The 25817-nt window shown below is 37.7% G+C and overlaps 1 protein-coding gene across 3 annotated transcripts in view; it reads left to right on the top strand.

Annotated features, from left to right (window-relative positions):
- grhl2 (grainyhead like transcription factor 2) overlaps positions 1-25817 on the top strand; it is a 102585-nt gene that overhangs the window by 30173 nt on the left and 46595 nt on the right. For all 3 annotated transcript variants that reach the window (XM_062980127.1, XM_062980128.1, XM_062980129.1), the window contains exons 5-9: positions 30-85; positions 3139-3295; positions 4145-4256; positions 7330-7424; positions 25207-25365. In XM_062980127.1, coding sequence (XP_062836197.1) covers positions 30-85; positions 3139-3295; positions 4145-4256; positions 7330-7424; positions 25207-25365 — 579 coding nt within the window. The remainder of the gene's footprint in view (positions 1-29; positions 86-3138; positions 3296-4144; positions 4257-7329; positions 7425-25206; positions 25366-25817) is intronic.

The raw sequence follows: 25817 nt of genomic DNA, 5'->3' as shown, positions 1-25817 counted from the left end.
ATGCATGGTTATTCTCCTTCTTCTTCCAGAAGTATCGCAGTGGTTCTGTGGGGCCTGAGGAATATATTTATGAACAGACAGCCACGTAAGTAATAGCAATAGCTGAATATTGGGAACAGTGAATTTATGAAGACTGCAGGGTAAAATACATGGGAGGCTGGACTACGGCTTTATTTATTCTATAATTAGTAGTCAGCTCTTTTATTCAGGACATTTTGGTTCTCTGATTCAGAATATCCATTCTGATATATTTTACTGATTCATTGTGGTAATTGTATTAGAATTGCTAGTATACTTCTCCATTGAAGACAGAGCTGAAATCGAGTATGTCATTCAAGGGGCAATAATTACAAATACGTCTGAAAACATAGTATTTCAATTGCCTCCTGTCAAACTTAAGTGGTCATCACAGTGTTTATGTCACTTAGTGAAAGAATATATTCACTGGATTTATGCCTGCCCAATGGGATTTTTTCTTCACATTATTCCTGGCTACTAATTGAAAATCCCAATCTAAAGATTGTGCATCCACTCACAAATATGTAGGCACCGATACACAAAGCAATTAATTTTCCTATGTTACTACACTATATGGCTGCATTGTTTTCCACTGATAAGGGAAAAAATAAAACCCCCATTACCTTCCCCTCATTGCCCTGTCCTCAAGAAAAAAGAGTGACAATCAGGTGGAAATGCATGACTGCCTCTGTACACAGGGTGGCTACATTTACACACCAGTGTGAATTGCTCCATGGAAAAGAACACCAGCTGGGAAATAATAACAGAAGGACAAACCCTGTCTGTATCGCCATTTCTTTTATATATGGCTAATACAACATAGAATAACATTATAGAGAAACGTAAAGCTATTATTTCTACTATTATTTCTACTGATGTAGGAGAAATGGGCTGCAAAATGAAAAATTGAGATTCACGATAAGCAATTGTAAAGTGATGCATTATTGCTGTTGTGTACCTTCAAATAAGTCCTGATTCATGACCGAGCAGGAAATTAGTTTCCAAAGTCATAACTCGGCACTAAAACCACAGGCTTTCTTAGCATACAGCAGTTTTCTCCACGAGACTGTCCAGTTTGCCAGCCTGCTTTACATCACATGGCAGTGAATTCCATAATTTGACTATGTAACTTCATGAAGAAGTGCAGTAGAGTCTCACTTATCCAACATAAACGGGCCGGCAGAACGTTGGATAAGCAAATATGTTGGATAATAAAGAGACATTAAGGAGAAGCCTATTAAACATCAAATTAGGTTATGATTTTACAAATTAAGCACCAAAACATCATGTTATACAACAAATTTGACAGAAAAAGTAGTTCAATAGGCAGAAATGCTATGTAGTAATTACTGTATTTATGGATTTAGCACCAAAATATCATGATGTATTGAAAACATTGACTACAAAAATGCGTTGGATAATCCAGAACGTTGGATAAGTGAGACTCTACTGTATTTACTTTTATTGTCCTGAATCTGCCCTCATTTAGCATTGTTTGTTAAATTTAGATTATGATGTTCAATGAGGGATACAACTTCTCTGTATGCACATTTAGCACATTTTTGCATGATTTCTGTTTAAAAACAATGGCTCTTTTCTAAATGAAAAACTTCAGATGTAATTTTTTGTAGGTTTATGTATCTCTTTTCAGCTCCATATCATTCTCTTTTTGAGATACAGTGATCAAAACTTTAAACAAAAGTTCAAATATGGCTGCATTATAGATTTGAACAAATGTATTACACTATAGGCAATTTTCAGTCCCTATCCTAATTATTTCTAACATAAATTTTGCTTTTTTCATTACCAACAGCACACTGGTTGGATTTTGTAATGTCCTATTTGCTAAAAGCCCAAGATCCTTTCCTTGGCAGTTATTGACTGCTCAGATGCCATCAGTGTATACATGCTTGTATAGTATATATCCCTTTACAATTATTTACTTTGAAACCTATTTGCCATTTTATTAGTTGTTTGCCCATTTTGGAGAGATGCATTTGAAGCTCTTTGCAATCTCTTTGTTTTTACTACTTTGAATAAACCATGTTGTGATCACTTCACTTGCTTTTGGAAAGTTAAAAAGATCACAAAATGCATCTTAAAGGGCTCCACTTCTTGTCTTCTTCCACTGTACAAAATGAGCCTTATCTTCTATACGCTCTGCAGACTGAATTACAGAGGGATTATCTGCATTGCCTCCAGCTATAAGGAGAATATTTTAAAAGTGGCAAAGTACAATTTGAGAATCCCTTATCCAAAATGCTTGGAGCCAGAAATGTTTTGTAATTTGTATTTTTTTTCTGGCTTTTGGAATACCTGAATTTGAATATATGTACATTATGAGCTATCTTGGAGATAAGCCCAAGTCTAAATACAAAATTTATTTATTTTTCACATATACCTTATACATGTGGCCTAAAGGTAATTTCATGCAACTTTTTAAAAAAAAGTTTGTGAATAAAACAAAATCTGTGTACATTGAACCATCAAAGAGCAAAGGTACTACTATCCACACATGTGGACCAGTTTGGATTTCAAAGAATTTTGGATTTCAGAATTCCAGAGAAGGGATTCTCAGTCTATATATACTATCATGCACACACTCACACACCCAAGCCCACCATTAATAGCAGAATTTTATTTGTCAATGAAAGCAGGCATTCAGAAATTACCAAAATTTTGAAAAGTCCTTGATAGAAGAAAGTTAGAACTCAGTTCTGAAAAATTGTTTCATTATTATTCTGGGAAGGTTGTCCTGGAATCTAACCCAAGTGGATAAAAAGAGCTCATTGTATATCCAGCACACCCTTCTCTGCCCTCCAAGGGAGGAGAATGGCCAGGGGGCTGAGGAGAAATGTGTTTCCATTATGGGTGGGATACAGAAAAAGTGCGTTCTCTGTTAAACTGTGGAGCTACACTTGGGTTGTCCTGCTCCAGCATAATAAAATTGAAATTACACTTGGTTGGGTGTTGCCTATGGGCATTTGTATGCCTGTGCTTCTAACTGTGCAGGTAGGAATTATTAAGCAATTCTAATTATTAAGCAGTTCTAAGTGCACTGTGTTTTTGTTGCTCTTATTTTGGAAAAATAAGTGTTTTTGACTTACTCTCTTTATACAGCAGCACATTTCGATATACTTTAGAAGCCACCAAATCGCTACGTCAAAAGCAAGGAGAAGGCCCAATGACCTACTTGAACAAAGGACAGTTTTATGCCATAACCTTGACCGAGACGGGAGACAACAAATGTTTCAGACATCCCATCAGCAAAGTCAGGGTATGGCTGATCTTTTATGACCTCGATAATATAATTACAGAAGTGTATGTTTTTGTGTGTCCGTTTCCTTTCACGCTGCCTTTCTGAATCTCGTTTGCATATAGCAGCCTTCTTTTTAATGGAAACTTGGTTCCGTCCAAAATTTACGAGGCATGTAGTAAAAGCAGGGTTTATTGCAAAAACAAACATCCTGTAGGAAAATGTTATAGAATGCTAACTGCATCTTTCAAATATTTGAAATATTTATTTCAATATGCATTTGAAATATTGGAAGTATTCACAATATTTACATGTCATCCATCATATAAAAACTTTCCCAGAAAAATGTATAAACGGTGAACGAGAACAAATATGAGACAATGCAGTGTTGTAAAAAGAAAGAAAAATCTTCACAAAGCAATTAAGATAAGAGTATGTAAAAGACCCCAAACTACTGACAATTCTTAGTTAAAACAAACATTTTATTATGTTCTTGAACATTTAGTGTCCTAGAGGCGTGTTTGACATTGGAGCACCAGAACTAAAACAACTGGTTCTTTTTGAACATCAGAAGTCACAATGGCTAAAAGGCAGTTTGTCTGGTACCCAGGTCCTCAAAATAACAACTAATTCATTTATATCTCACTTTTTCCCCAAACTGGGGCCATGTTCACACTGTGTGTGTCCTAAACTCTCCTTACTTATGTCACAGAGTGGGGGAGTCTTACTAGTTTATCCTTTCTTCAGAAAATGATAACAAAATGCATTTAGCATTTGATTGAACAGTAGAATTTAAAATTGTTAAGAATATTTTGTTTAAGTATTTTTGCTTTTGTCCATCATTTGATTATACTTCCATGGTCTTTCCAGAGTGTGATTATGGTTGTGTTCAGTGAAGATAAAAATCGGGACGAACAGCTGAAGCACTGGAAGTACTGGCATTCCCGGCAACACACAGCCAAACAGAGGGTCCTTGACATTGGTGAGTGAGGCAGTAGTCGTGGGAAAATCTGTATTCACCAGTAGCTTTTGTTCTATGGGAGATCACCAACAGAGAACCAAGAATGAGCACTTCTAGAAACATTTTGTTCGGGGGTAATCAGGTGATCTTGTACCATCTCAGCTGTGTCACTGTATGCACCAGTAGGCACCTTTGCTCTAGTAGGGCAGTTGTCGACACTTTCTATATCTTCCAACATTTCACAAATGAAAACTTGGAAGCATGTAACCAAGCAACATCAGGGTGTGGTCAAGATGCCAAAGGTTAAAGAGGAGGAACTCACTAGCAGTTTGCTGTTGCCTGATCCTACTGAGAAGGGCTCAGTATTCCAGGCCCTCCACTCTTCTCCCATTGATTTGAGTGCTAACTATCTGTGCACTTTGAACTAAGATTGCTGTCATAGCAGTAAGCCAAGGATATAAAGGGAAAGTGAGGGAAAGAGGAGAAAAGAACTAGGCCATTTTAAAAGCAGACGCAAAAGTTGGCTGACAGAGGATTATTGCTGCCAAATTGGGACAGTTGGAGGGCATCCCGTGTGGACCTATTTGTAACGGTTTAACCTGTTGTTCATCCTTCTACAATCTCATTTAACACTGTCTCTCCCTATCACTCATTTTTTGTCTCTATTTTATTTCTCCATCGCTTGGTAAATATATGGGTAAACAAATTGTATAACAATTGTGATAGTGCTGTCAGTATGATTCCAATGTAAGCCATAGTAGTGGCAGTAGGAGTCCAATATAAATTAGTGGCCCTGATTTGCCAGTGGAGGCCTGTAATTTCAAAGATTTCTAGCAATTTTCAATATACACCTGATTGAGTGTGTTTGTAGAGAGAGAACGCAATGAAGAATGCTTTGAGGAAGGGAAATAAAACTGCAAGAGCTCATGCTGTAATTAATTCTTTAAAGGTTACACAAGGCTTTTTTAAAAAGTATGTTTGTATCTTTTTCTTTTTCTTTTTTGTAGTATTGCCTCCTCCCACATTTCTTCCTGCCACTTTAATGTTGTTCCTGTGGGGGAATGTTTAGTATTGTTCACAGAAATAGGCTTCAGAGTTGGGAGCACTTCTTCTGCCTCCCTTGTTACTTAAACCTTTACTCTCTTCCTTGTACATAATTCCTTCTTTTCTAGTTTGACATGCTTGTCAGAATTTGCACACTTGTTGTGTCTTAAGTACCAAAGGTGTGGCGGTTCTGCTTCTTTAGCCTTCATGGTTCTTCCTACTATTCATAACTTTATGTTACATACCTGAAGGATACTGTCATACTCCACCTTCCCTTTATCCTAAGGCTATACAAATTGGGCATAATTGGCTACTTCTTTGAAAATTTCTTTTGAGTTTTTGGTCACATCTTATCTCAATTCCTCCTTCTGGCAACCTTAGGTAGCCGTGGGGTCAAATCTAGCATTACTTCCAAATAGAGCATACCCCATTGGAATGAATTAGTCACCATTTATGTAGGTCTCATTGTTTTTATTGTGTCTACTGCAGTTTTGATTTAACTTGTAGTTTTTGCATAGAAAAAAGGAATTATACAGTTGGGAGGCCACAAGAAAAAAGGGGAAAATATTTCTCCAACAGCTCAGTCTTATTTATTTTTTTCATTGTAGAAAACTCCAAGAATATTTTGCTCTCTCTGTATATTTTAATGATCTTTCTCAGGGGCAATATGCAAAATATGAGAAAATATTTCTAGAGTTTAAAAAACACATCTTATTTACTGGTTAATTAAAGGAAATCATTATGGGAAAGGCGATAGGATAGGTGAACCGATGGTCCAGTTTGGTTTCCTTATCATAGATGGGTATTAATTAGACCTGCATTGGACCTGTGATATGTTCTTTGGACTATGGCATTCTTTTATTACGAATTTAAGAAGAACTGTGCTGAATTACACCAAAGCCGTAACTGGCTCAATAGTCACATCCCACAGGGGTCAGATATATGCTTATGGGATACTTACGAACATGGCATAAACTCAATATCCATCTTCTGCTTGGTTTCTCCATAACTAGTATTGGAAGCCATATGGCCTCTGAGCCTCGAAAACATATATAACTATAATGAATATACTAACCACTGACAGTTCCAGCCTTCATGAATTTGTCTAATCCATGTTCATATATGTACTCTCTGAAAAAGTATTTTATGTGTCTCAAATCAACCATTATTAAGCTTCACTAGATTATTCCACTTTAAAAAGTATCATGAGAAATATTTGGAGAGCCTTTATTCACCACACTGAGTTTCCATGGATTAAGAAATCACCAGAATTCTTTGTGGAGTTTTCAAAACTAGAGCAATTTAGACATTTCTATTCAAAACAGACCCACAATTAACACGTATCTCACAATCAACATGAACAGAAATGTCTCCACTAGTTCATGGAAAAGCCCATTTCTTTGCTTTTCTTTTAAAAATGAAAAAGTGACCTGTAGTCAGGAAACAAATCTGTAACCATATTTACGTGACAGAAATCACTCAGATTTCAGTGGAAAATATTTGCCAGCTTGCCTGTACTGTTGGCTGGGATGCTGCCTGGACAAGTAAAACCATGTGCTTGGAATGTCTAAAGCACTTCGAGGCACAGAGTTCCCTGGAACTTTTGAAAGCGAGATTTGACTTTTATAAGAGGATGAAAAGGAAGAGTCCACAATGCCAGTGTTTCAGATGTTCTGGCCCTCAGGCCTCTTCCGTCAGGCCTGCAAGCTTCCTGTGCTGTTATCTACATGATAAAAGAGTATTTTATGTAGACTTAAAAAAAAAGACAAACCAGATTGCTCTGGAACAATCTCTATTATGTGCATGTTATATTTTAAATGCTTTTACACTATTTTTAATTTAATGCTTTTTCACCAAGATTAGGGGCACATGTTTCTTTCTATAACATAAACTTCCAGTAAAAAGTTAGCAGAAGGTACTTAAAATCTGATTGTGTTGTAGTTAAATGAGCAGGAAACTTGTTCTAGTATAAACTTATTATATGGGTTGTAAAAATTTGCCTGAGCATAAGAAGAAAACATGTTTTACAAAAAGATTCCATTTATTACAGCTGATTACAAAGAGAGCTTCCATACAATTGGGAATATTGAAGAAATCGCCTATAATGCTGTTTCCTTTACTTGGGATGTCAATGAAGAAGCAAAGGTAAGACGGCATCCTGCAACAGATTTATATAAACATATTCACACTGTATTGATAAAAACATGATTGCAAATTGATCTTCGAATAGCAGTTCGATATATGTTCCATATGTATCCCACGGCAAGGCAAAACGTTTGGTGCTTTACATCAAGAATAGATAAGATCAATTAGTCTTTTTCATTTCAGCCCTATGTTATAATTTGAGAAAAGGGGTGGGGAATGGGGCTGTTAGTCATTTCGTTGCTGCTACTGATAAACCATTAGGAGTCAGAAATCTCTCACTATCCGCCACATATTATCCGAAACCTACTGGTAGATCCTCATGCACATTCTGCTCATCTTTGTTTTATATCTGTATTGATTAAAGTTGAGAATAATTTGCAATCTAGTTTCACTGACTTTGAAGTATATTGTGACCTTGCAGCTATTTTGAAATTGCGTTGTTGAAAGGTCAACCAAGAGTTCAATTTTACTAAGAAGACAGCTAGCTCTTTAACATTAATGACCTTATCACATGAACCAGGCAAAGTGTCCCACTTCACTTAAGAAACAAAGAGGCAGCTGGGTGAATCTGTCACCCCATGTGCCACTCCCTCATGATGACAGTTCGCCCATCACACATGGGAAGCATTGTCTGAGCGGTGAGGATCCGTGGTGTCTCCATTGGAGCCAGCACAACAAAGACAGGCTCCATGTTGGGAGGGAAGTATTGTACGACACTTCCACTCCAGTTGTGGGCAGGGCCTCTGCTGGAAGTCTAGCAATGTTATGAGATGGGCACCTTGCTGGACTGTGGCAGGACTGGTGGGGAAGCATCCTAGGACTCTTCCCAAGCCCTGTCTGATAAGAGCCTTACTCACACCAAAGGTCCATCTAGTGGTAGCTGCAGGGTGTAGGAGTTGTAGTCCAAAGCTGTGGTACTAAAGGCCCTGGCCATCTTTCTCTTTCCATTGTTTTCTTAGTTCCTGATTGTGATCTGGTAGTTATTTCCCCCCAGTCCCAATGAGGGAGGAAAACAAAATCCGCAAGCATCCCTGAAGTTGTGCTTTGTATTACATCCTGTATGGAGCAAAACTGAATCCATAACACAGTGGTGTGAATCTTTTAATTAATGTTTGCTATGTTGTTTGTACTGCTTTGACTCCTTTCATCCAGGAATCATCCAGTGTTCCTTATCATAGTTACTATAAATTGTAAGGATTCGGTGAATGCCCATAGTTTGAAGGAAAAGTTGAACTGGCTCTGCAGCAATCTCCTCAATCTGCCAATGCATTTATTTTTAACTGAAAAGGTCCTCACTCTGCACACTGTAGGGCTTTAGGGCAGAGGTCGTTTTCCCAGGTTTACAGCCCTCCTGAGAATGGGGTAGAAAGTCACTTTTGCTAAATCCACAAGTAGCACCTGGTCACTTTCAGGTTGAGAAAAAACAACAACAGGGAAAAGGAGGTTCTTGTCTCAAGGAAGATAAATATGATATGACAAGTCAGTCCCTTTCTTTGGTTTCAAGATTTAAGATGGTTCATTGTGGTGTCAGGATCAAAAGAACTGCAAGTAAGAAGTCCAGTCATAGAAAAAAAATCATATAGGCTTTAATCAGTTTGCCCCAATAAAATGAGCCGCTGATGTTTGCTGGTGAAGGAACATATCCTATTGCTATACAAACTTTCCTTTGTGTAGTGAGTAGTCTGTCTGTAATAACAGTCTCGGGTTTCATTTTGAAAATGTTATTACCTTTCAACTGGGCTGCATACACATTTCCTCAAAAAGTTACATTTATTACCATTAGAAGAAAGCATTAAACCTAGAATACATCTATGTACAGTGACAGTCATACATGGGAGTTGTCTCAACAGACTAAGAATGAACCTAGGATTTGCAGAAGTCCTTCCTTCACCAAACAGGGAGTTCCACAAAATAATCTAGTGAGTTCTGAGCATTCCTGAATATTTTCTTGCAGGTTCCAGTTGTTTTGATTTCATTTAAAATAATTTAAAATATTTGGGCAAAAATGTTATAGAACTGAAAACAAAGAAAAATTATGATGTCGCAGAAGAATGGCAGTAGAGACAGAAATGTATTTGAGGAAATATGGATCAGACAGTCCAACTTCCTTAAGGGTTTTTATTATTAGTCATAGGCCATTAAAATAATAATCATTTTAACAACCATCCTATGTTCATAATTAGTAATATGAAATACCCTATAAGATTATAAGACTTTTGTTTCTTCCTGCATGGAAATTTCTATTTGGTGTGTCATTTGTGCAATGAACACAGTTCTAAAAATTTCCCTTTCTGACAACCGCCTCTTTTAGAAAGGTAGAAAGTCCCTGGGAGTATTGAGACTTTGCACTTCTTTTTGTGTTGATTTCACCTGTATATCTTCAGGTTTGCATCCAAACTGTTTCTTGAAATATCCGGTTTTCTCTTCCTCTCTGTTTGTATTCATGTTCCCCCTCCTATTTTGATCACACGCCACATCTAAACTCATACAGAATAGATTTTTTCAAATTTTCCACAGAGCCTTCTTTACAGTTATTAAGGAGTTACAGCCAACATGCTGACGTTCTTTATTAATATTAAACTAGCTAATAATAACCATTGTGTTTCAATGCTAACATTCGTCTTTTTTTCTCTTGATATTCTGTGTCTTGGAAAAAATAACTGTGTTTACTGGTGATGACCATTTTAATTAGTTCCAAAATAATACAAACATACTGTCAGTAGAGATAGGTTTCATTTTTCAGAATACTGGATTAGTTTAAACTGACTTGAGAAGTACAGAAGAAAAGTTCTTGATAATGTCATGTATACCCAGAAAATAAACCAGGATGAAAGGAGGGCACATGAATCTCCAGAATAAAATTGATCTGGACTGGAACAAAACTAGGGACTTGCAGAGATATTATTCCTGCCTAGAGGTGCTCTGGGGTATATTTTTGCATACTTTAAAAATAATATTTTAAAGAAATGTTACATATATTTACTTGCATAAAAGAAAAAGAAAATTTGAGAGAGAAATTGTATGATTAAGATTCCTGCTCCTGCAGGTATTATGCCTTGTATTCTCATTAGGAAATATTAGAGTAACATAATTCCCCAGCATTTGTCTGTTCTGAAAGAATGAATTTAATCATAAACCCCAAATCCCACTATCATGTAAACCAGATCTCCTTTTAATGTCCATGTTCTACACAAAACAATAATAATTTGGCATTAGAAAGTACAGTATTCAAAACCTAGGGAGAAGAATACTCCTAGGGCACTTACTCAATCTCTTAGGACACTCTGTCTCTGACTTTCAAGTAGCGATTGTGGAGCAAAGGAATTTCAAAGGGCAAGGAAAAAGTGCTTGCAGAAGGAATTACGGTTCTTTAGGAAGTTCCAAAGTGTTGAATCTGGTTAACAGTTTCTCAGCTCAGTAGTGTCAGGATGATGTGTTATCAGCAACAACTTTGTGAATGAATGATGTTTATATTGTCATGTCAGGATTTCTGTATTTAATTTGCCTGTGACCTCACTACTGCTACTACTACTACTACTACTACTACTACTACTTATTATTATTATTATTATTATTATTATTATTATTATTATTATTATTAACTGCATTTCTATACCGCTTTTCTCACCCCTGGGGGGAACTCAAAGCGATTTACAAAATAATAAATGGTAAAATTCAATGCCTCACATATGCATAAAAATACATCACATATCTTAATAAAAACACATAACTGTAGATTAAACAATTAAAACTATAAAAACACCAAACATAGACATACGCATGAAACATGCTATTGCAGCAATTACATAGATCCCCTCTCTTCCACCACCACCACCACCCATCTCCCTCATGTTCTGTTGCCATGCATGAATGCTACATAAACATGACTGAAAGGCATTTCATGGGTCTGGTGAAACAGGCAAAGTCCCCCAAAATTTGTTACATCATAAACTGCTGATGTTTATGGTGTCACTGGACTTTAGGTACATAGAAGAGGTAAGGGAGGAGATGGAGGGAGGTGGGTGCAGCTTTTAAAAAAACAGTATTCTTTTTGTGTGGTTCCTTTGTTAGATTTGCAGCAGCCACTTTTGAAATAGCCCTCATAGGGACTAATCCTTTTATTTCAATGAACTGCATTAAGTTTGCAGTCCAGGTCAGGATGACCCATGTTACTATGGAGTAAAGCAGAAATCCACTAGGGATCCAAATCCCAGTAACTTGTTCCCACTCATAAAATTGAATAGATTCAAACACATGCTTCTGTCTGGGTTGGTTATTATGCCCTTTTGTTGTATGAAAATTCAATCTAATGGGGGTGGAATAAAAATGCGTTTAACTCCATCATTTCCTTACTCTGCCATTTGTACACAGGATTGCCTTTGAAGTATCCAGGTAAGCACTCTAAACCTTCAGCTAGGTTACATGTTCAGGTATTGTTGTTTATTCATTCAGTCGCTTCTGACTCTTCGTGACCTCATGGACCAGTCTACGCCAGAGCTCCCTTTCGGCCGTGGCCACTCCCAGCTCCTTCAAGGAAAGCCAGACCCTTCAAGGATGCCATCCATCCATCCATCTTGCTCTTTGTCGGTCCCTCTTCCTTTTTCCTTCCATTTTCCCCAGCATCATTGCCTTCTCCAAGCTTTCCTGCCTTCTCATTATGTGGCCAAAGTACTTCATCCTTCCCTCCAGTGAGCAGCCGGGCATTATTTCCTGGAGGATGGACTGGTTGGATCTTCTTCCGGTCCAAGGCACTCTCAGGATTTTCTTCCAGCACCAGAATTCAGAAGCGTCTATCTTCCTTCGCTCAGCCTTCCTTATGGTCCAGCTCTCGCATCCATAGGTTACTACAGGGAGTATCATTGCTTTAACTATGCGGACCTTCGTTGCCAGTGTGATGTCTCTGCTTTTCATTATTTTATCCAGATTGGTCATTGCTCTCCTCCCAAGAAGTAAACATCTTCTGATTTCCTGGCTGCAGTCTGTGGCTGCAGTGATTTTCATGCCTATAAAGTCTGTCACTGCCTCCATGTTTTCTCCCTCTGTTTGTCAGTTATCAATCAGTCTGGTTGCCATAATCTTGATTTTCTTGGTGTTTAACTGCAACCCGGCTTTTGCACTTTCTTCTTTCTCTTGGTTATAAGATTCCTCAGCTCCTCCTCACTTTCAGCCATAAGAGTGGTATCATCTGCATATCTAAGGTTGTTAATGTTTCTTCCCACAATTTTAACTCCAGCCTTGGATTCATCCTGCCCCACATGTCGCATGATAGGTTCTGCATACAAGTTGAATAGGTAGGGTGAGAGGATACAGCCCTGCCGTACTCCTTTCCCAATCTTGAACCAGTCTGTCGTTCCGTGGTCCGTTCAAGATGACTTGGTATTCCCACACCACCTCAGGTGGTGATTGAGATGTATATCGCTAGTTCCCAGGGCCCTGTTCAATTTCTGAACACAACTGGAAGAGCTTTCCACTTGTTTTTTGTTATAGAACTTCAAGTTAACTCTGACTAGTCTTAAGGGAGCTTTGGAGGACAAGATGTATCCAGAGGAGATTTGCCATTGCCTTCCTCTAATTGCTTCAATGGAGGTATTTCCTATCAGGATTAAACTTTAGGCCCATACATTGAAATGTTTACTTTTTGGGATTGCAACTTCTGTACTCCCCCCATTACCATGGCCACTATACTCCAAGGCTGTGACGTGTGCAAATGATGCATAATGTTTGAAAGGTCACATGGAAAGAAATCTCATTTCTGGGCATGAATACATTCCCACTAACCTAGTCATTTATAGCTAAGATTCTTGCCAGTGGAGGTTGCCTTTCCCTTGGCAAACATTTCACTACAAAGAGCTCTAATTACAGACTCTTCTAAGGGTAGTTTTAAACCTGGTTCCATTGTTCTGATAGCTTTTCTGACTTTTCTCACAATTTTAAGATTAAAATGAATTTTGCTTGTATAAAGACCTTTTTTGCTGAAATCAGATGAGGTCTGATAAGAACAGAGCGATGCTTATGTTTGTGTCTATGAAGGCATCTTGGAATTGTATTAGTTTTTTTAAATGGTTGACTCATGTATTTACAGCAACTCCACACAAGATTCTCTTTTCAGCCAGTGAGATTGTGCCAAAACATATGGCATCTACAAGTACCCTTAGAAACTGTTCATCTAACCTTGGAGAATTTAATTCATTCAGAGTGCCTAGGTCAGTGGTTCTCAACTTTCCTAATGCCGTGACCCCTTTATACAGTTACTCATGTTGTGGTGACTCACAACCATAAAATTATTTTCGTTGCTACTTCATAACTGTAATTTTGCCATAATGTAATTATCTGATATACAGGATGTATTCTCATTCACTAGACTAAATTTGGCACAAATACTCAATACGGCCAAATTTGAATACTGGTGGGGTTGCAGGGAGGATTGGTTTTGTCATTTGGGAATTGTAGTTGCTGGGATTTATAGTTCACCTACAATCAAAGAGCATTCTGAACTCCACCAAACTCTGAACTCCACCAATATGGAATTGAACCAAACTTGGCACACAGAACTCCCATGACTTAAGATGTTTTTAAATTGTTGATTTTAGCCGGTTCTTGTAAGCCGCCCCGAGCCCTAGGGGAGTGGCGGCATATAAGTTTGAATAAATAAATAAATAAATAAATAAATAATAGGAAATACTGGAAGGGTTTGGTGGGCATTGACCTTTAGTTTTGGAGTTGTAGTTCACCTACATTCAGAGAGCAAACAATGATGGATCTGGACCAAACTTGGCACAAATACTTAATATGCCCAAATTTAAACACAGGTAGAGTTTGAGGAAAATAGACCTTGACATTTGGGAGTTGTAGTTGCTTGGATATATAGTTCACCTACAATCAAAGAACCCCTTGAACCCCAACAATGATAGAATTGGGCCAAACTTCCCACACAGAACCCCCATGACCAACAGAAAATACTGGTCTTTGGTGACCCATCTGAACACCCCTCACGATCTCCCAGGTTGAGAAATGCTGATCTAAGTGTTCCTCTTGGAAAACTGAGTTCATTTAAAGCTTTATCACCCCTTTCTCCTTATAAGAGTGTGTATTACTTGTGTAGAATAAAAACATTAGTAAGTACAAATTGTAAGACAGACGCTGATGTTTTAACCTCGTTGGGCCTTCTACTTTCACATTGTATGAACATCCTCATTTGTATGTATTTGAGTAAAAGAGAGAGGGAGGGGATTATAGAACTTTATCATTGGAAGGGGCTCCAAGCACCTAGTGAAAAATCTATATTAAAATAGGACACAAGAAAATTAGCAGAATTACCAAAACAATTTCAGTATTTACCGTAGAGATGGTGTTCTTTAAATCTCATCTAAAATAGGACACCATGGTTACAATGCATTTCGGATCTGCAGTGTACATAAATGATTGAACAGGTGTCCCAACTAGCTTTCACTACAAATTGAGTTTTTTATGTAGTTGTTGGGGCGTGGTGCAGAGTTGAGGAAACTTCTTAAAGGGAAATGTAAACATTTGCTGGAGACATTGGTATTGAGCAGGAACAAAGGCGTTTACTTTGCATGGAATTTATAAGGTAACGGATGTCAAAAGAAACTATAAAAGCTGGACTTACTTCGCACAAAGCAGCTTTATTTATTTAAAACCCAGCCCTGTGCCTAGCGTTCAGGACTGACTGTATAATATCTGAAAGAACAGGACAAAAAAGGTAAAAATATAATTAATGCATGGTTCTGTTTTGTTGAAAATTTACATTATAACATTATATGCCTTAATTTCTCTTATGTCTTGCAAATGAAACTCCAGGCGAGGTTTTTTAGCAACACTTTACATGGTATTTTGCATATAAAACACTGGTTATATAAAAACAGTTATTTATGCTATTAGTAGTAACAAATATTTTATTACAAGGGGCTTGCTCTGGTTATAACTACTATTGCTTTTACCCCAGAGTCTAAAAATGCTACTTATCTGGACAGGAGCTGCCAGAATTCCCTAGTCACCAAGGTCATGACAGTTGCAGGATTGTAGCAGGACTGGCCAAGAAAAGAAAAGGTTGTAAATGGTGGTTTAATGATTTGTCCTTTGATCAGAGTCCTTATTGCCCAGCTCCCTGGTGCTCAGAGTTAGCCGTACAAGTCGGAACAGGTTTCCCTGGAGCACCACCTGGTGGAAACTTATTATTTGATACACCTGGACGCTTGTTCAATTTTCACTAATTACGGTACTGTATGGAACAGCTTCAGTACAGATATTAGTATTAATATAAATCCCAATAAAACAGCATTTTTTGCTTTCAAGTGTCCTATAACTGCAGATATAGTAACTAAATTCTAATGTGAAGGAGAATTTCTATCTTCAGTTTTAAGTAGGTTCTCTGAAGCTTCTTTGATTCTCAGCTACTTCCTTTATAATTTCTTCTATAGCTATTTTTGATGTTGTTGCATTGCTTTCTCTGCAAAACTGGGACTCTACATGGAATATAGATGATGGGTAACAGACAAGATGGGGGCCAAAACAGTCCTGCCAGGGAACAATGTTGTTTAGATTTGCAGAAATGGGAATGGCTGGATGGGAACTACAGTAGAGTCTCACTTATCCAACATAAACGGGCCGGCAGAATGTTGGATAAACGAAAATGTTGGATAATAAGGAGAGACTAAGGAAAAGCCTATTAAACATCAAATTAGGTTATGATTTTACAAATTAAGCACCAAAACATCATGTTATACAACAAATTTGACAGAAAAAGTAGTTCAATACACAGTAATGCTATGTAGTAATTACTGTATTTACAAATTTAGCACCAAAATATCATGATGTATTGAAAACATTGACTACAAAAATGCGTTGGATAATCCAGAACGTTGGATAAGCAAGTGTTGGATAAGTGAGACTCTACTGTATTGAGAACTGGACACGTTCAGTTGCCGCATAATGCAGAGCCAGAGTGGGCCTACAGATCTTGTTACAAAATAACTACGAGAACACTTGGAAAGAGATCAAAAGGGATCTTGAAAAGTGGAAGAACTTAAAATTATCACTATGGGGAAGGATTTCGACCACCAAAATGAATATCCTTCCAAGGATGCTTTATTTGTTTCAATGCCTGCCAATACTGAGAAATCAGAAAAATTTCGCTAATTGGAATAAAGACCTGAGCAACTATATCTGGCAGGGAAAAAAACCCCGAATCAAATGGGCAAATTTAACAGACGATAAAAAAAGAGGGGGATTTGCGGCACCAAATTTAAAAATTTACTATGAGGCCTGCAATTTGATATGGATCAAAGACTGGATCCAACTTAAAAATAGGAAAATACTAAACATTGAAGGATTTGATCTCAGGGCCGGATGGCACTCCTATCTGTGGTATGATAGGACAAAAATAGAAAAAAATTTCTGTAATCACCCAATAAGATCAGCACTCATAAAGACATGGCAAAAATACAGAAGGAGAATGTATAATAAGACACCAACATGGATCTCACCCCTGGAGGCAGCACAAAGAAGGCTATTGGGATGGTGTAATTGGCCAAAGTATGAAGAATTACTGATAAAACAGGGATCAGAATGGACATTAAAATCACATCAGGAAATTTCAAACGATCAGGTAAAAATATCATGGTTACAATATGGTCAACTCAGGGAGTATTTTAGAAGAGATGGGCCAATTGGCTTTATGAGCAAAAACAACTTATGGGATAGAATATTATTTACAAACGGTAAACTCATCTCCAAAATCTATAAAGTACTTTTGGAATGGGATACTGAGACCAATTACATCAAAAATTGTATGACCAAATGGTCTAAAGATATTGGCAGATCAATTCACCTAGAGGAGTGGGAGGCATGTTGGAATAGGAAATTGAGACTGACCTATGCATTCGAATTAAAAGAAAACTGGATGAAGCAATTTTATAGATGGTATATAACACCAAAAAAGTTAGGAAATATAAATAAAAACTTAAATACCAACTGTTGGAAGTGTGGATTGGAGGAAGGAAGTTATTTCCACATATGGTGGAAGTGCCACAAAGCAAAAGAATTCTGGGCCATGATCCACAAAAACATACAGAAGATCCTGGAGATCAAATATAGACAACTGCCAGAAACATACTTACTTGGAATTTCAAAAATACAGGCTGGGTCAAACGAAGAGAAATTAATGACGTACCTCACGACAGCGGCTAGAATAGTATACGCAAGACATTGGCGAAAAAAAGAAATCCCCACAAAACTTGAATGGTTAGTTAAAGTTTCAGAAATCAAAAATATGGATAGACTAACTTACCTAATAGCCAAACAACAGGGGACCACAAGGAAAGAGACCGATTGGCAAAAGGTAAACAAACATATGAATAGATGAAATATAGAGGAATAAGCAGAGAGAGGACATACCATAATAAGAAGTGAAAATAATAAAGAACAGAAATAAATAAATAAACAAAAAATAATAATAATAATAAAAAATAAATAAACAATAAATAAATAAATAACAAACCAGGAAAAAAATTATAAGAAAACCAAATAAATAATAACAATAAACAAATAAAATATTTGTCAAAAAAAATAATAACAATAAGAAGAAGATGAAGAAGAATAACAGTAGGAACAAAACCGAATTAATAAACAAATAGAAGACCACCTCGGACACCTGGCGAATAACCCATGTATGGGAAATAGAAGAATTGAGTGAAGACGACGAATGAAAAACAGGAGGAAGTAGACGGCAACCTCTATGGCGGCGAAGCGGAAGTCAATTTTGTTTTAGTTTTTTTTTTTTGGTGTTGTTGTTGTGGTTTTTTTTTTGTTTTTTTTTTGTTTTGTTTTTTCTCTCTCTTTTTCTAATTTTTTTTTCTTCTTTTTTCCTTCCTATTTTTTTTCTTTTTTTTCCCTGTCTGTTCTTTCTTCCTATTTTTCCCTCTTTGTCCACCAATATTTATGTAAACCCATCACCCCATCCCTCACCCCCCTCTCTTTTCAGTTCACCCGAATTTTATTGTATATGATTGAAACTTAATAAATATTTATTGAAACCAGATCTTGTTGAGCTGAAACATCCAGAAGTCAACTACAGACAATGGTTTTCAGTGCATGGGAGATACAGTCCAGAGGGATGAACTCTAATGTAAAGCTATAGTTTGAAGAGAAATATGAATAGGAGTGAAAAAACAGAATCCCCTTCTTAGATGGAAATGCCCGCTGGCAGGAACCATGGACAACCATGGACAAATACTTTTTAGAAGGGAAAGTACAGATAAGATTTTGTTGCAGATCTCAGGGCCCTTCCACACAGACCTATATCCCAGAATATCAAGGCAGAAAATCCCACATTATCTGAGTGTGGACTCAGATAACCCAGTTCAAAGCAGATATTGTGGGATTTCCTGCCTTGATATTCTGGGATATAGAGCTGTATGGAAGGGCCCTCAGTTGTAATTTAATAGTCTTCCTTCAAAGTCTTCTACAGTTAAATTCCAGAGTTTTCTAGTAAGCGTTCTAGGGATTGCAGAATAAATCAATTACTTCTCAACAACAACAAACTTTATTTATATACCGCTCTATCTCCCATGGGGACTCAGAGTGGTTTACACATGGTAAAAATTCACTAGGGGCTCCTGGTGGCACAGTGTGTTAAAGCACTGAACTGCTGAACTTGCGAACCAAAAGGTGTCCATGTTCAAATCCCGGGAGTGGGATGAGCGCCCACTGTTAGCCCCAGCTCCTGCCAACCTAGCAGTTCGAAAACATGCAAATGTAAGTAGATCAATAGGTACCGCTCTGGCAGGAAGGTAATGGCGCTCCATGCAGTCATGCTGGCCACATGACCTTGGAGGTGTCTGCAGACAATGCCGGCTCTTCGGCTTAGAAATGGAGATGAGTACCAACCCCCAGAGTCAGACATGACTGGACTTAACATCAGGGGAAAACCTTTACCTTAAACATTCACTACCAACTCCTCCTTATCCCTCACACATAAATCCATTTCCCAAAATGCAAGATTTGTGCAAAGCTATGCAAACTACAAGATAGCTAGATAATGAAAAGTCTTTAAAAATATAAATACCCTGCTGGGTTTCAGAAGGGCCGTGAAAACACAGTTATGTGCCCAAGCTTTTGATGAGTAAATGATAAAGTTGACATGACCTGATTTAAGGATGAAGTATGAGGATCTTGTATTACGCCAATTTGCTTATGTGTATGTGTATGTGTAAGAGAAATCCCTTGGAAGAAAACCTTTGCAAAAGTTGGTTTGCAAAGGGAACTCTGCAAAAAGGGAGCTCAGCTCTTTTGCAGAGGCAAGCCACACCTCAAACAATGTATCGAGTTTGATGGCAGGTGGCTAGGAATGTCAGTTGGGATTTGAGCTTGCTAGAGAGAGCACTGGGAAGAAAGGCTCTCTAGCTACTATGCTGTATATATATTGATGATGATTGATTAGGTTATTGATCTTATGCATCTACATGGACTTTGTAAGATTGCAGAACTGTTTGTTTATATTTCAACTCTACAAGCAAGAGTAAAGTTTCCTTTGTTCATTTAAATTCCTCTGCCTGGTCTGAGTCCTTTGCACATGGTGTTATCTGGATGCTACTGATTTCCGCTGCTATACTCTCACCTGGCAACATCTTGGACGAATGGAATTAATTATATATACGTTTTTAAGGTTTTTATAATGTGTTTTAACCATGTTATTAATGGCTCTGTATGTATTGTTTTGTTTTTATGATTTCATTTTTGGGCATTAAATTTTGCCAATTTTTGTAAGCTGCCCTGAGTCTCCTCGGGTGAGAAGGGCGGGGTATAAATGTTGTAAATAAATAAATAAATTCTACAATTTAAGAGTAGTGTACATTTTGGTTATGCTGTGTAATCTCTTCCACATGAAGTAGTTTTGGAACTCAACATAACTTAATTAAGCTTTCACCATAGACCTTCCAGGTCCTATTCTAGAGAATTTATAATAGTTCCTCCATATTCACTGTGACCATAGAGTGGTGCTGGAGGATCTAGAGATTTCTAGAAAGATTATATAGGCAGTCCCCGAGTTACAAATATCCAATTTACAAATGACTGATAAGAACGGGGGTGAGACAACAGGAAGTCTACCCCTTGGGAAATTCACTCCTGAAAGAGTTATCACAGGGAAAAGGTGTCTCCACTGAAGCTTTAACACCAATACTTGTTTCCATAACAAGCCAACTTTTTCAAAATCCAGTTATCACAGGGACAGAAAGTGAGGTGGAATCTTCTGAACAGGGGCACAGACAGCCAAAATAGTATTTTCATTATTATTCTGGTATGCTTCAATTGGATGACCTAGAAAATTTTATAGATCCCACAGTGAAGACTCTATGATAACATCTGGCAAAAGTTATTCTTTCCAGAATCATCCATTTCAATAGGATTTGTTATTATGCATGATTTTCTGTTTCCATGTTAAGTTCAGGAATGTATCCTTCATGAATATGGGAGTCATACTGTACTGGTTACTTTTGAAAATGTGTCAGTAGAGTTAGTTTTGAAAATAGTAATTATATCAGCAATATCTCAGAGAAATAACTAACAAATTGTTTTTTAAAGTAACTTTCTAAACTTTAAGGAGAAATTTGAAGATTCCTCACCTTCCCTGTATAGATGGAAGTCTGCTAATTTCTGTGATCTGAGCAACTTGAAATTTAAAACAAAATAGGTAACGTCAGTAATTAAAACAGAGCTGCAGTTTTTTAATTTTTAGAATTGTTTTATAGTTATTATTCATAAATTATTAAAATATAGAAACCAGAGTAAGATACAATAAAACATTCCAGTAGAGCCACATGTTAATAATTAACATAATCAGCAGCCAGTTCCTTTAAAAGCCCAGATACAGCAAACATTTCTTATAAATGCCAATACACAACCTACAAAGGTTGAAAACAATTTTACATAAGTATAGCAAAAGGGCCATTACCATATAATCCAGATAGTCATTTTTTTAAACCCAAAGAAGCACTTGTGTAAAATCTGTAAAGTAACCAAATAGATTCCCTCAGAAGAGATAAGTGAATGAAGATTTCCCTCCAGTGCTGATGGATCCCCACATTCCCCATTGCCCCAAGCAAAAGTCTTCCCTATCTCTGCTTCCATCAGTACAAGTTGTCTCTGCTTCTTTTCTTTTTCAAATACCAATGAACTTGCTGTCTGCCTTAATCTCTCTAAGTAATGCCCAAGCCCTGAGGAAATGCTGCTTGGGTATTGATTTTTGAAAGAATCACCCACATAGATCTTTTGGCTGCCTTTTGCTCAGCAAATGAGATACCATAAGATAGCATTAGCAGTGTCTTCCCCAAAGCAAGAAAGAGAGTTTGTCTAGTCACCTGTTTGGTTTGCCTAAAGGTTCAAGCTTGGAGGATTCCTGAGTAAAGTTCTTTCTTGCTTTGACCCAGAGACCACCAATGGGTTTAGTGGGAACACTTTTAAATAATGGTAATCACTAGGTGGATCTAGCTGATCTGTACATTTTGCAAATTTAACTTAACTCATCTCTCTCAGGTATTAACATTAAGAACAACCTGGTGTCCTGCTGTTCCTACAACCCAGTGGTTCTCAACCTGTGGATCCCCAGATGTTTTGGCCTTTAACTCCCAGAAATCCTAACATCTGGTAAACTCGCTGGGATTTCTGGAAGTTGTGGCCAAAGCACCTGGGGACCCACAGATTGAGAACTACTGCTATAAGCCATGATCACTAGCCATTATGACTGGGATTAATAGGACCTGGAACAGGAATAGCTGATTTATTGATATCATGATACCAGAGCAGTTTACTTTGTGTGATTTCTGGCTCTTCCCAGAAATATATCTCCTAGAATATCTATTATTATGGTATAAAGATGCCCCTGCATGTGTCAGATCCTGTCTGGTTTTCAAAGTTAAGTGGTTAGTACTTGGATGGGACACAGCCAATGAATATCAGGTGCTATATTTCAGAGGAAGGAACTGGCAAAATCACAATTCTCTGAGTATTCCTTGCCTAAGAAAATTCTATGAAAAATTTATAGTTGCTGTATGTCAACAGTTGACTTGAAGGCATATACACACATATAAAGCATGGAGCTGAAATCAAAATATCTGTGTGATAACAAACGATGCTCTCTGGGGCACCCAGAACAAATGTAATGGAGCATTAACATCATCTAAAGCATGAGGCTAAATGAAAACGAAGAACATGTACAGGAATTGTCTATGGCTCTGGGTTGGGTGCTTGTAAATTGCCTTTCCTATTTAAATCCCCCCCACTGTGACTAAAGTAACCTAATAGGGTGGTGCACTGAGGCATGAAAATGTATCCCAAATCATTGATCTGCCTTAACTCTAATTGAATTCTCTCCAGCTACAGTGCAAAATAACACAGCATTAATACTGATATGACAGCTTTTTGCCTTTATGTGTGCACACCATCAGCATACTATTATTGATGGTTAAAGAGCCCTGATATATGGCATTACCATTGCAGGAGGGGATAGTCAATCTTCTAAAATGATAGTCTGTTATATTCACCGCATTATCTTCATTTTGCTTCTCTCCATTTCCATTGAGTTCATTGCTACAGCTGAGTGCATTTCTTTAACCCATTCATTTGCCAACTTTCCAAAGCTCAAGAAAGCCATTTGAAGCTTCTTAAAGCACCTCCTCCCTCATATAATTCAAGGGGCAGAATTCTCCATGTGTTGAAGTCATAGTTGTGAAGGGTAGAAGTTTTCCAAATGAAAAATCCTCACCAGTTTACCAGCTGTTAGGAATTGTGGGAGCTGAAGTCCAAAATACCTGGAGGAGCACAGTTTAAGAAACTCGGACATAGAGATTCCTAGAGAGGTGTTCTCTCTGGAAACCTCCAAGTCTTCCAGCATGACTGGAAGAAGTTGACGCTGGTAAAAATGCTAGGGAAAGATTGAGAAAAGAAGCCAATGTGGAAGAAGAAGCAGATGGTCAGAAATGAAGAGTTACAAAGCAAAAAGAGGATGCTGTAGTACTGCCTAAGCCACACACATTTGTTAGCCTTCTAAGATGTAGTCCTATGGCAGCTGGGAAGTATTTGATGGCCCATCGAAGTCTGTTGATTTCTGTGCCGCTTCTCTCTAGATTTTGGAAAAAGTTTTGGACTACAACTCCCAGAATTCCACAACTAGTGGGCATGCCGTATGGGAGATTCCTGGAGATGTAGCTTCTACCATGCATATATTGTGTCACCAGAGAATGGCCTGAAAAAGCTTATATTTAGACAGGGAGTGTTGTGTTGCTACATGCTTGTAAATCTGAGTAATGCTGTGTTATTTTGCACTGTAGCTGAGTAAATCTCTTCCCCTTCTCCTCTTTAATGAGTTAAAGTTCAACTTTGTTGTTTGTAGGCATGGAGTACCATGATAGCATCAAGCACAGAAATGCTGCTGTGCTCCTAACTCGGTCAAGCAAACAAGCCGAGCCAACTTCTCTAGTAGATAGTAATATCAGTCCTCATAATCAAATGAACGCTGCCAAGTTCCCCATGCAAAGCACATTAGCTTTACCTCTGTGTGGCTTTTCTGAAACAGTTAGGGAGGGTTTCCATCAAAATGTTTTTGGGATAGGAAATTTTCCTTTATGGCCCTTATAACAGTTTATAGGCATTATCAATACTTTCAAGCCATAGTCAGAGAGCAAGTACAGTGTACAGCTGTCTCTCCACAATTACAGTTTTGACTTTTGTGGATTGGATTATTGATAGATTTGATTAAAATGTTATCTCTAGTAATCTCTTTGCTAGACTCTTTGCTCAACTTCTTCCAGTCATAGGTTTTTCAAACTGTGCTCCTCCAGGTATTTTGGACTTCAGCTCCCACAATTCCTAACAGCTGATAAACTGGAGGAGCACAGTTTGAGAAACACTACTCTAGGTCATCCAATGTGATTCTATGTTCAGCTTCCAGAGATGAGTTCTTTCAGGTAAAAAATAGCAAATTTAATAGTCAGTTTTTCACATGGGTCTTGTGCCTCTAACTCCTGTGATTGTGGAGGTTTGACTGTCGTCATTTGAATGTTGGACTAGAATTGTGTCTACACTAGCAAAAAAAACCCGGACTGATCCCAAACGAAAGGCTGTATATCTTCACATCTTCTTCCAGTGAGAGTTGTGGGGATTTGGGGTTTAAAGTGACTGCCCTGTTTTGGAAACTCTGGGGTATTCTGTAGCTTTGGGGCAATCTGGAATCAGGCTTGATTCCAAACACCAGCGTCATCACCCTTTCCTTGCACTGATAATGAATTGTGACCATATAGCCTCCACTCCTAGCCGGCCACAGAAGTGGTCCAAAAGATTTTCCCAAAGTCTTCCCTTAGGAAACAAAGACCATGCAACAGTCGCAAGATGAGTAGGAACTGAATTCCACTTATTGATTTCAGTGACTCAAATGGCTAGGCATTTCTCATAAATCTCCTACCTACAGGCTTCTAGTAAATTTCTTTTATTGATTCTAATGTTTCCCATGTAAAGTAGTTGTATTAGCTGAGTTGTTGGAGCCATTCTGTCCTTGTTAGATTGCTTATGCTAAAACCATGAATTAAGCAATGATTAATTAAGGTAAACTAATTTCCATTTCATGGAAGCTGATTTCTCTAGGGTTGTTGCAAATGGAACCTTCAAGATTAATGAGCGGCTCCACGCTTTTCTATGAGTCCCATTTTCATCTGCGGATGAATGTACATTTATAGCTCTCTCTCTTTTTTTTTTGCTCTTCCTCTCCAATCAGATTTTCATCACAGTGAACTGCTTGAGCACAGACTTTTCTTCACAAAAAGGAGTTAAGGGTCTTCCTTTGATGATCCAGATAGATACATACAGCTACAATAATCGCAGCAATAAGCCCATCCATCGAGCTTTCTGCCAGATCAAGGTTTTTTGTGACAAGGTAAGTGTGTGCATGTGCGTTTACCACCTTAAAATACTAATTGCTAAACACATAATATGTGAGCAAGAAACAGTTTAGAACAGTGGTTCTCACCCTGGGACCCCCAGATGTTTTTAGCCTACAACTTCCAGAAATCTCAGCCAGTTACCAGATGTTAGGATTTCTGGAAGGTGAAGGCCAAAAACATCTGGGTACTCCAGTTTGAGAACCATTGAATTAGAAAGATTAATCTGTTGGATGGATTCTGGGACTTAATGATCCAGAAGAGTATTTTTTTCTAAACTCCAGCAAGAAATCTTTTCATGTAACAATTAGTTTATTTATTATTTACAGTATTTATATTCCGCTCTTCTCACCCCGAAAGGGACTCAGGGTGGATCACAGAACACATATGTGGCAAATATTCAATGCGGATTAAAACTATGACAAGACAGACAACAGATAGAGGTATA

Source organism: Anolis carolinensis, chromosome 4, assembly GCF_035594765.1.
Source record: "Anolis carolinensis isolate JA03-04 chromosome 4, rAnoCar3.1.pri, whole genome shotgun sequence".
Lineage (NCBI taxonomy): Eukaryota > Metazoa > Chordata > Lepidosauria > Squamata > Dactyloidae > Anolis > Anolis carolinensis.
Note: the sequence above shows the minus strand (reverse complement) of the source record. Positions and strands in the feature narration are given on the sequence as shown.